General features: G+C 41.7%; 1 protein-coding gene across 2 annotated transcripts in view; it reads left to right on the top strand.

The window, feature by feature from the left end:
* AGPAT1 (1-acylglycerol-3-phosphate O-acyltransferase 1) overlaps nt 1–12,704 on the top strand; it is a 56,696-nt gene that overhangs the window by 27,733 nt on the left and 16,259 nt on the right. For both annotated transcript variants that reach the window (XM_042450846.1, XM_042450845.1), the window contains exon 2: nt 10,628–10,817. In XM_042450846.1, coding sequence (XP_042306780.1) covers nt 10,633–10,817 — 185 coding nt within the window. In that variant the 5' untranslated portion in view covers nt 10,628–10,632. The remainder of the gene's footprint in view (nt 1–10,627; nt 10,818–12,704) is intronic.

Below are 12,704 nucleotides of genomic sequence, written 5' to 3'. Positions count from 1 at the left end.
AGGCAAAGTGGTGAGGAAGCACAACCCGCAAATGGTTTACAAACCGACGAAGAAAATCCAGCAAATGCTGTGCTCAGCAAAGGACCAGAGAGACCCTCTCACAGACGCAGGAGTTTATCGCATACCGTGAAGCTGCAGACAGGTCTACATAGGGACCACCAAACGCAGTGTGCAAACAAGAATCAAGGAACATGAGAGACACTGCAGACTGGGCCAGCCAGAAAAATCATCAGCAGCAGAACATGTTATAAACCATTCTGGGCATAAAATACTGTTTGAAAGCACTGAAATTCTGGACCATGCCAACAACTATCAGGTCAGAATGCACAAGGAAGCCATTGAAATCCACAAACATTAACACAACTTTAATAGGAAAGAAGAAACCCTTAAAGTTAGCAAAGTTTGGCTACCAGTTCTGAAAAACACTAAAATTAAGACCCTACAAAATGCAAATGAAAACCACCCCAGGGTCAGGGGTTTTCCCAGCAGACAATGGATCTCCAATTAAACAGACACTAATCCTCTTTGCATATCCTCCCACCCAGAGGCCTTGCCAGTCAACAACAACAATATACAGGTGAAGATGGAAATCACTCCTCCCTATGGTCACACAGTGTGTGTCCCACTCTCTTCCATGCCAGCATTCTCTGAAGATGCCAGCCACAGATGCTGGTGAAATGGCAGGAACAAACTCTTCTAGAACATGGCCACATAGCCCGAAAAACCCACAAAAAATTATAATTTTATATTTGATTACATTTGTTAGTTGTTTTTACAGTTTGTATTTTAACTGCATAACTTGCTTAATTTTGTATAGTTTGTATTTTATGACTTTTAGATTGTACGGCATTGGCAGCTTATATGCTGTTTTGATGATGCCTGTAAAGAGGCATGCAAATTTATGGTGTTCTATAAACATTATTTATTATTATTATCTTATTATTTTATTATTAGTTATTATTATTAGTATAATAGCAACAACAACAATAGTGTGTTCTGCACCCAATTTAAAACAAATGAGACAAATAACGAAAAGTTTTAAAACCATTAAGAACCAATCATTAAAAGAAAAATCGTTCTAAGAATGTTATCTGTTCTATTGTTAGGGTTGGCCCATAAACTTTTTCTGTGCCACTATTTCAAGAAATCAGATTTAAAAACTTTTAAAAAGGTGATAAAGGGTAACAGACCCATCTGATCCTGGAAGGTAAGCAGTCCAGACCGAGTTCTGTAGGCAATATTTCAAGAGAAGAAACTGGCCAAACCAACTCTGAGTATCCTTGCCTAAGAAAACGGAAGCACATAGGCACAAAACAGTTTCTTGTGAGGCTATCTGAGGTGAGAGGCTGCAATTACTGTTTTCTGATATGCCATCGATCGCACTAAATCTGCTCCTTTTGACCACAACTGTTTCTTCTCCGGAAACATGTTCCTTCCCTCCGATCATAAGGGGTATCTCCTGAAAAGCCTGGCTAATCTGCTGTTTTGTTGGTCTTCGAACACGCCTGAGAATCTCTCTCTGATGTCTGGCATTGAACCGTTGCACATTCCCTTGGGCTCCTGGGGATGCCAGCGGCGGAGGCTGCTTGGTTAAGAAAAAATAACACAGTGGGACTTGGTACCCACTGGGGTTTGGTTCCAGACTCCCATGAATACCAAAATCTGTGGATATTCAAGTCTCATGATATAATAATAGTAAAAATGGTCACCTTATATAAATGGCAAAATCAAGATTTGCATATATATTTAAGCCATGGTGCGAAATCCCTGGAATTAAAAAAAATCTATGGATAGGGCTTGGGAGATCCACGCTCCAGTCTCCACTGAGTCATGAAATTCACTAGGTAACCCTCAGGAGTCGTACTCTCTCCGCCTGATTTGTCCACAGGATGTTATAGGATATAGTGGAGGAAGGAAGTGAGTCTGTAAGGTGCCTTGAGCTTAGCAGAGAGCAAATGTTTGCATGCAAAGATTGTAGGTCGAGTACCTGCAGGGTTTCATGGTAAACCCTGGACAAGACTTTTGCCTGGACGGCATCTGAGAACCAGCTTTCCTTGAAAGGGCTATCCTCAGATAATAATAATAATAATAATAATAATAATAATAATAATAATAATATTGTTTTTATATACCGCTATTCCAAAGATCATCCGGTGAACAGCAAGTAAGCTAATTAGCAAAAGGGTTGGATTGCAGCTCCCATACCCCACCAAACAACAAAAGCTAGTTTACAATACCTTTGTCTACAAACGAACACCATGTTTAACTACCTTGCAACTCATTGATGTGTGGACTAATGAACTATGGCGAAATAAAGCGTTTGACAACCACTTTAATTGCCATGGGCCAGTACTTTGGAATTCAGGGATTTGGAGGTTTATCTCACAAAACTACAAATATCTGAATTTATAGCATTGAACCATAGCAATTAAAGCAGCTCAAACTGTATATTTGCAGTGTGAGTAGACCGAAGAGAGGGGTTAAAGTCATCTAATAGACTTTAAAAGCACATTAATTTGTGACATGGATCCCAAAATCCATTCAAAAGCATGAAAAGAAATTGCCTGGAAACATCATAGTCCCCACTTAATCAAAGTTAGTAACAAATGTACTGAAAAAAATACCGTTTGTGAAAGACTTTGTGTGGCACAACATTTTATTGTGTATTTTTAAAAATTCAGTACCCCAACATATATTAACAGGCATTAATGACGTAGGATCCGGATCTTCTGCTTGAAATCCTGGACAGCTAAGCTGCATCTGCACTGCAGAAATAATCCGTTTGACACCACTTTAATTGGCATGATTCTATGCAATGGGATTCTGGGAATGTAGTTTTGTGAGACATTGAGCCTTCTTGTCAGAGAGCAACAGTTTCCAGGATTCCTAGATCTGAGCCATGGGCAATTAAGTGGTGTCAAACTGGATTATTTCTGCAGTGCAGATGTGCCGAAGTGAGATGAGTCAAAATTCTAACTGGAAAGAGACCACTTCAGAGGTGGTTTTTGTTTAAGCAAAAAAGGCAGCATAATGGAACCAGGGTGGTACAGATTGATAAAGTGTTGAGGTGGGACTTGGGAGATCTGGGTTCAAGTCTCCTGATCCATGAAATTGACTTGATGATCTTGTGTGGGTCATTTCGTAGCCTGATTTGCCTGCAAGGATGTGTGTTTTTAATAAGGGTAGACAAAAAGATTCTTCACCATTGTGGAATTGTGATCCTTCAAATGTGGCTGACTGCAGCTTCCCATCACCTTCAGCTCAGTGAGGATGCCTGGGAACTGCAGTCCAACAACAACCGGAAGGCCACACTTCCCAACACTTGCTTTAAAAGTGTTGTTTTTGAATCTTAAAACTGCCTTTCTTCATGTAATACTTGTCGTATTGGGCTTTCTTCTTCTCTTTTTTTTCTTTGGTCATTCTTTGTTAGCTGCATTTTATTTTGGCATAAGTAAATAATAATGTTATTTATTTAAGCCATTTCTACCTGCTCTTAGACTCAAAGGCTCCCAGATTGGCTTCAGATCAATAAAAAATAAGACAGTCCCTGATCTTCGGCTTGCAAGCTTTGAGAAAACAAAGCTCTGGCTTTTAATGTCATAGAGATAACAGCCAACCGGCAGTTGAAAACAAACAAGATAGAAAAGGTCTAAATTAAAGTCATGGAAGATCTAGGTCAAGTTTGACAATGTCTTCACATCAGTGGGATAGTGTAGGCTTGGAATGTTACTTTTTGGAACATTGATATTTAATTATTAATTATAGTCGGCTTCGACTTATGGCCGCCACAAGAAAGAGAGGCTTCCAGTCACCCTTTATCATACTTTCTGCAAAGATCTTGCAAACTCAAGACTGAGGCTGCGTCGCACTACCGAAATAAGCAGTTGACCACTATTTAACTGCCATGGCTCAATGCTGTAGAATTCTAGGATTAGTAGTTTTGAGATATTTAGCCTTCCCTGTTAGCAACTGGTGCCACAACAACTCCCAGGATTCCATGGATGGACTCATGGCAGTTAACGTGACATCAAACTGCATCATTTCTGCGTGTGGGAGAAGCCTGTCACCAATAAACCTGTGACACTCCACTATTTCTCCTGTCGTGCAGTCACACTGCAGAAATAGTCTGGTTTGACACCACTTTAACTGCCATGGGCGCCATCCAATGGATCCTGGGATTTGATTTGTGGTGGTATTAGAGCTTTCTAGGGGAGAAGGCTAAATTGCTTCACAAACTACTGTTCTCAGAATTCCTTAGCATTAAGACCAGGGCAGCTCAAGTGGTGTCAAACGGATTATTTCTGCAGTGTGGATGCAGCCCTGGCATTTGAATTCAAGGACGCAGCCTTGGCTAGTTGATTCAATCTATCCAACCAACTGTATATGCAGTCTTCCTCTTTTCCTAATCCTTCATTATATCAGTAATTAACCTAAAAGTGGCATGTGTGTGTGTTCACATTTTGCTTTTCCCTTTATATCTGAGGTGACCTGGGGTCCTTCACAGACACAGTTTACCAGATGGTTCTAATTAATGTTATGGGAAACACTCCGTGCACCAGGTGTGTCTTTGGGAAGGCACTAAAGGTTCCTGGATTAGATTCTATATGCCCACTTTTAAACTGCAGATCCCAGATCCTGTCGAACGAACCATGCATGAAAGTGAAATTATACCCAACCTCCACTGATGGACGTTGACTATAGAATTGCGCTGGAGGGCCTAGAAATGCCAGAAAGTGTTCTCTTAGGCATTTCTAGCATGCTCTGGAGGACCTAGGAATCCCTAGAGAGTATTTTCTCAGACTAAAAAAAAATAGCATCCCGTGTTTGCAGTTTTCCTAATTTCGTGGGATCCTATGCCCCTTGCCCGTGAAAATTAGGCCCAACTTATATACGCATAAGTATAGATGTTGTAAAGAATTGACCCAAAAAACCTGAGCGACTTTCCATGGGTCAAAGTCAATCTGTACTTTAAACTCTTCTTAAAAAAGGAACCATCCCCTGGTGAAAGGCAAAAATGTAATCTGTCCGGATCATGGACCCCTCTGTTCTCTCATCCATACAGCCTTTATTTGAGCACAAACTGTATGGCTTCCTCCTAGAATTGAAGTACTTTATAATATGATGATTTCATTTGTATAATTTGGTTTGTGTTCCTAGTACTGTATTGGGTCTTTTCTCCCACTGGAGCAAAAACCGAGTACACAACATGAATGAAATAGCTTCTGCTGGCTTTTCTCTGTGAACATAATGCAAGCCCAAAGCCTGTGTGGAATTGGGCGAGGAACAAGAGCCAATGAGACATAGGAACAACTTGCAAGCCCACTCCTTGTGGGTCATAGGGTCACTGGAGTAGGCTGGAAAAATAACTTTACATCCTAGATTGGGGAAAAATACTTTACTTCCTAATGTGCCGTTCAAAAAAAATCTCAGCTCTTGGCAGCTGGCCAGCAGACAAGAGGGTTCCCTTCAGCCAGCAAAAGCATCATTGACCCATGTGGGAGGTTTGTGCATTGCTATTTTTGTTGTCTGAGTTGTGACCAGTCTGATGGCCAAGCCACAGTGTCCGGAAGTGGCACTAAGGAAGACAAGGGTGGGTTATAAAATAAAAGAACTCCCATAAGGCCAATTAGGGTGGAAAATAGAAATGCATTTGTGAATTCCAGTGTTACCCGATGTGTGTGTGTGTGTGTGTGTGTGTGTTTTGTGTCTTTCAGGGGCGCTAATGCGGGGACACCAAGGGAGAAGGGCCTGACCGTGTGTCACTCTCTTTTGGGATGACATCTGATGTGGACTGCAGCCTTCCAGGTGGTTGCAAAATCATAGAGCTGGGAGACATCACAAGGCCAGCAGGAAGACACATCAAAACAGTCAGACAGATGGCCATACGTGGTTGCACCTACACTGTAGAAATAATGTGGTTTTGTGCCACTTTAGTGCCATGGTGCCATCCTATAGAATTCTGGGTTTCTAGTTTTCCAAAGTCTTTAGCCTCTCTGCCAAAGTGGGCTTGATGATGCCTTTCAAAACTACAAATCCAAGGCACGGAGCCATCACAGTTAAAGTGTGTCAAGGCATTATTTCAAGTCAGATCAGTGGTTTCCAAACTCTGGTCCACCATGTTCATTCTAGAAACCCCAGCCGCTTGGACAACAGTTAAGATTCTGGGAACTGAAGTCCAAAACACCTGAAGGACCAAGTTTGGGACCATTGATGTAGATGTACCCCAGCCTCGATTTGAAAAGAAGGAGACTCCACCACACTCTGAGACATCGTCTTCTACTGTACTGTCAAAGTTCCTTCTAATGTTGACTGTAATCTCTTTTCCTGTAGTTTGAATCCATGCTCCAGGTCCTGTTCTCTGGAGTAGCAGAAAACAAGATTGCTCCCCCTCAATATAACATCCCTTCACATATTGAACAGGGTTATCATGTCATGTCATGGTTGTTGGACTACATCTCCCGGCATTCCCATCATTGGCATGTACAGAGGACTTGTGGAATTTGCAGTCTAACAACACAGGAAGGCTGTATGATTCCAATCTTTGCGATTTGGAAACAGATGGCAGTATATTCCTCTTGGTAGTTCTGCTATCAACACATGAATCAGTAGGTTTACATAAGTGTTGACTCATTATTAAACAATTTGATTCAATAGTTTTACTTGACCAAAACATATGGGGGGTAGGGATAGCGATGAGGGCTGCATCTGCACTAAGAAATAATCCAGGTTGACACCACTTTAGCGGCCATGGCCAATGCTATGGATCGTGTGATTTGTAGTTTGTTGTGGCATCAGAGCTCCCGACTGAGAAGGCTAAATATCCTTACAAAACTACAATGCCTAGAATGCTATAGCATTGAGCCACGTAGTTAAAGGATGTCAACCTGGATTATTTCTGCAATGCAGATGCAGCTGGTTTACTGAACTATTCTGGAAAATTAGGGAAATTTTTCTGCATCCATTGCTCGAGATCAGTGGAGTCCTTGGTTTTATTGCTATCCAGCTTCAGCTTCAAAATTATTATATCTGTATTATTGCTGTAGTTTGCCTTGAGCAAAACGGAGTGGAAAGCGGTGCAAATGTAGCGGAACTAATCAAAACCTAAAATAAAACACGTTTGTGTAATTTTTCATGCAGTTGTGTAATATCAGGAAAAGACTTCCTTCCCCCCCTTTGTAGCCCAAAATAGTGAACTGTACGATTTGATTCGAGGAGAAAAACATCACTGGTACACTTGGTGCAGTTCAGATGTTTTATATTCCATCAAAGCTTTACTTGGAAAGTGGTTTTTATTATAGTAGTGTAGAAACTACCAAAAGATTCTGGATGCAGCGATTAGCGATGAGGGCTGCATCCGCATGCAGAAATAACTCCAGGTTAAAATCACTTTAACTGCTTTGGCTTTATTATTACTGAAATACCAGGTTGAGGACAATGACAACTAATAGCATAGTTTCCCATACATTATGTGTTTAAGAAGAAACCAAAGGTGCCGAAGGTTTTAATATCTTGGTTTAAGCATGCTTGAAGTACGGTGTGCAGTCCACCTGGAAAAAAAAACACAAGATCTTGATTTCAGATTTAAGGAGAGATGGGAAAGATGATTTGGAAAGAAAATAATTCAGAAAAACACACACACAACAACCATTGATGGAGGGTTTTGCTCCCCCTTAGGCATTTATCTCTTTACTTCTCCTGAAGCGGCATATGTCACGTCTTTATTATGAGACTAATTCATTTTATGGAATAACACGTTCGAAAGGGGGTGTCAGTGGAAAATTATACAGTAGGCCCTTCACATTTGCAGCTTTACTTTTGTAGATTTGATTATTTGAGGATTGATTAATTATTCTCCTAGGATCCTAGGTCCCCCAGCGCAACCTGCCAGAAGTTGACCATAGAGTGGCGGGAGACCTAGAAGTTCCTAGAGAAAACACTTCTCTAGGCACTTGTAGTCTTCCACCATGATTCTTGATCAACTTCGGCACATGTCAACTGCAGATTGCACTGGAGGACCTGGAGATTCCTAGAAATGTGTTCTCTTAGGCAGAAAGAATAGTGTTTTTTATTTGTAATTTTCCACATTCATGGGGTCCTTTGCTCCTAACTGTGTATGTGGAGGGACCACTGTAATAGATTTCAAAAATGAATCTGGGCCTGCCAAATATTTGGAAAACAAAATCTGCCGCAGCTGTAGGTGCAAGGTTTCTAGGATTGAAGTGTAAAACATCTGGTGGGCTGAAGGTCTCCACCCCTGGAATAGCATACTGGGGAAATGTATGCTATTTAAGCCAAATTCACATGATTTAACTCGGTGAGCCAGCATGGTGTAGTGGTTTGAGGCTGGACTATGATTTGGATGCCAGATTTCGAATCCCAGTTTGGCTATGGAAACCCACTGGGTGACCTTGGATAGTCACAGTCTCTCAGCCTCAGAGGACACAATGTGGAGAACAAAGGGGGAATTGAAGGTGCTTGGTGTCACCAATTCTTCTTGGATTTCCTGAAGGCTGCCTGATTCCCAGCCCTGCTGTAAAAACAGGCCGTCCACATTCACTAGGGTTAGGAGCACAGGGCCCCATGAAAGTGGAATAACTGCAATGACAATAACACTATATCCCTCCCCCCGAGAGAACCCCTCTCTTGGAATCTCTTGTCCTCCAGCACAACTGTGTGGATCAATATCTGCTAGAAGTTGACTACAGATTTTGCAGAGGGTCTACAAAGGCCAAGAGAAGTGCTGTCCTAGAATCTCCAGGTCCTTCACCATGACTTATGGCTGATGTTGGCCATAGTCATATTGGAGGAACCAGATATTTCTGGCGTAAACAAATTAATCAAATCTGTGAATAATAATAAATCTGCAAAAGTTAAGCCTCGTGTAAGAACCTCCAAGGGGGGGGAGACTCCACACACTCCAAGGAGCGAGTGTGTTCCAGTCTTGAACAGCCCTTACTGTCAGGAGGTTCCTCTTAAGTTGAGGTGGAATCTCCTTTCCTGGAGTTGCATCCCATGTTGCAAGATGGGAGATACACAGCTGGGGCTTTAAACAGGGTGTCTGCCAAACGGTTATCTCTACGATCTGTGTTCTGGAGGGAGGTGTAATCCTAGATGAGTTTATTGTCTTTGTTGTTTCTTAGTGGTTTCTTTAAAATCTTTAAGTATTCCATATGTAAGATCCCTTCAGCACATAAAAAACAAACATGCGTTTAATACTTGACACTTGTTGACGAGGGCATGGTTTGTTGTTGTGTGCCCCAAGCTTTGCTGACTTATGGTGACCAAGGGGAATCTGTAACAGGGTTCTTCGGACAGAATTTGTTTGGGAGGGGTTTGCCATTGCCTTCCTCTGTGGCTGAGAGTATTTGCTTTTCTCTGAGACTGAAGAGTTGTGACAAAGTCACCCAGTGGGTTTCCACAGTCAAGCAGGTATTTGAACCCTGGTCTCCTAGTCCATCCTCAAATTGTACACCCAGCTGGCTCTTGATGGTATAGTAATACCTTAGTACCTGGAGGGCTATCCAGTAGACCAAGGGTGGGAATCATGTGGCCCTTCAGATGTGTTAGATTGGTATGTCCAGCAGCCATAGCCGCTAGCTTAGGATGGAAAACGCTGGGAGCTGTAGTCCAATAACATCTGGAGGACTTCATGATTCCCACCTCTTTTTATTATTATATTATTATTATTCTTATATTATTATTATTAACCTTTATTATGAGCGCGTTAAATTACACAGCGCTGTACATACAATCTTTTTATTAGACAGTTCCCTGGCCGCGGCTACTCAAGACAAGAGCAAGACTCACTTGTGCTTTGCCTAGAGACTATCATTCTTTATTCTTTATACGTATGTTGTATTCTTATACATATATTTAACTGGATATACTCATGTATAAGTCTAGAAATGTTAGTCAAAAATGTAACCCCATAACTAGGTTGACTTATCCATGGGTCAGTGAAGTACTGTACTTGACTATTAATAAAAAAGGACCCATCCCTGCTGAAAGGCAAGAGTGCTATCTGTCCTGGAAGCACTGACCCCTCTCTGCTCCCTCCTCCATCCAGCTTTAGTGTGAATGCAAACAGTTATGCCTGCTGGAATTTTGTAACTTTTGACATTGTTTTTCCTTTGTTTCAGGCTTTAGATCCTTTGTTACATACCCTAAGTTACACCACTTATCCATGAGTGATATCAAAATCAATAATTTTGGCCCCAGAACCTGCCCTCGACTATACATGAATTCAACTAATGAGTAAAAGAGTATACGCAATATATACTTTTCCCCATCGGACTACCTGAGTCTATATGTAAATAATGATAGTCTCTAGTTATCTTTGCTTAATGGTCCAATTCTTTGGAGAGTTATACAACAGCATACATTTCTGTTTAAATGTAAGTATAGCACTTTGACATGTATAACAATGTAATTTATGGTTTTTTTTTAGTGTAGCCTCCAAAGAGGACCAACTTTGACAGAGGCTGAAACGCGTAGGGCTTTTTAGCTTAACAAAAAAATGAAACAAGTGACCATCTATTGATATGTGGAACTCTGTCTCCTATTTTGCTCTGGCCTGATCCAACATGTTTTTTCTTATGTTCTTACTGCTTCCATCTTCTCCTGACAGGGACAATGGAGATCTCTCTGGGCCAATGGCTTCTCATCCTGTTCCTGGTGGTGGTCCCCCTTCTTTACGAATGGAGCACCACCTTCAAATACTTCTGCAAGATGGCATTCTACAATAGTTACATCCTCTTCTTGGCTGTCATTGTCATCCCTGTCTGCGCACTCCGTGGACGCAATGTGGAGAACATGAAGTGAGTTGGGTGTCCTTTTCTTTGGCCACAGGCAAAAGTTCATACAGCTTCAGCCATACTTTGGTATTTGTCTGTGCTATAATGTTACATGTGGGCAAAGCTGGCCAACTGAACTGGTAGTTGAATCTTGCTTCAGCAATGGAAATGGTTTAGCATGCCTTTCAGTGTTTGAAAAGTAACTTCTTGTTTCAACTGCAGCTCCCAAAAGTCACATTTCCAAGTTCAGATTTGAGGCTGACTCAAATCTAGCCAACAGTCAGTTTGGTCTAATGGTTTGAGTGTTGGACTAGGACTCCAAGAGACCAAGGTTTGAATTCCTGCTTAGCCATGGTAATTCACTGGGTGACTTTGAACAAGTCACATTCCCTTAGTCTCAGAGGGAAATAATGGCAAACCACATCTGAACAAATCTTGCAAAAAAATAAAAACCTCCCGCAATAGGTTTGCCTTAGGGTTGCCATAAGTAAAAAATAATTTGAAGGCTCAGAATGACAACAAATCTAGCCACTTTGTGTCTCACTCCTGGGAGAAAAGGCAGCTTATAAATAGTGTGTGTGTGTGAGAGAGAGGGGGGGGGGAGCTGACAAATGTAGAGGACTCAGGACAGCCTTTGCATAGTATTGGAAGCCTTGGTCTAATCTGTACTGCAGAGATAATTCAGTTTGACACCACTCTAAATGCTATGGCTCAGTGTTGTGGATTTTTGGTATTTGTAGTTTGTTGTGGCACCAGAGCTCTCTGACAAAGCAGGCTAAATATCTCACAAAACTACAAATCCCTCTCTGTTACTCCAGATCTTCCAGGAAGAACTGGAGCCCTCTGTTCCCTTGCTGTGGTGACTGTCTGCATGGCCATCCACCAAGCCACTCAGGGTCTCTGGCCCACTGTAGGTTGCTCGCTTCTGAGGTCAGAAGAAGTCACCCAGTGATGATCACATGGCAGGCACCTTTTTCTGACTTCAGAATGAGCGACCTACAGTAGCAGCAGATGTGGGCAGTTCGGTGAGACACCCATGCAGACAGCTGCCAGTGCATGGGAACAGAGGTTTTTAAAGCTGGTTTTACACTAATTCTGGTTCAGAATGTGCTGGATGTCATCTGGACTGCTTGCACCGGAACTGGGGGTCAGTACAAGAATTATCCAAAGAGGACAACACCAGAATGGTGGGGTGTCTTTTTGGCTCATACAAATAAGGCTACCTTTTTCTCGTATGGAAGAAGGTTCCCCTCCACCCCCTCTTTTCATCGACCTCCCAAATGTAAGAATCATGAAGAGGTGGATTGGTAGAAGTAGCAGCTCATTCTTGACGAGGCAAAAGTCTGTGGATCACTAACAAGTGACCATCAAGTGTACACAGAAGGAAATCTTTAGAGGCCCAGTTGGCTTCTGCCTTCTAGCATCAAGTGAAAACATGTTTTGTTTTGTTTTTTACTAAAGCCTTTGAGATCTGATTCCTTCCAGTGTGTATATGTACATTATTTTAGAATTATAAAGTTGGAAGAGACCCCAAGGGCTTAAAGGGATTTAAGTTGTTTTTTGTGGATCTTTTGGGTTATTCTGGAAGAATTTATTCCTGATGTTTTGCCAGCATCGGGGGCTGGCATCTTCTCTGAATAAACCCTTCCAGAACACAGCCACATAGCCCGAAAAACTCACAAAAAGCCATGGATGCTGGCCGTGAAAGCCTCAGATTTAAGTTGTTTTAACTTGTTAAAATATTTAATATCTTATATCTTTAAGTCAGAAATGACTTGAAGGCAAACAACACATGCACACTTAGTCCAAAAGCCCCAAATAGGCTAGTTAAGTATCTTTTTAAAAGCCACCCCAAGATGATATAAGCCATTGGCCTGTAATACAAAACACTCCCATCCACGTTGTAATTGC

Source organism: Sceloporus undulatus, chromosome 2 (genome assembly GCF_019175285.1).
Source record: "Sceloporus undulatus isolate JIND9_A2432 ecotype Alabama chromosome 2, SceUnd_v1.1, whole genome shotgun sequence".
In the NCBI taxonomy this organism is placed as follows: domain Eukaryota; kingdom Metazoa; phylum Chordata; class Lepidosauria; order Squamata; family Phrynosomatidae; genus Sceloporus; species Sceloporus undulatus.
This window is presented reverse-complemented; position numbering and strand designations above follow the sequence as displayed.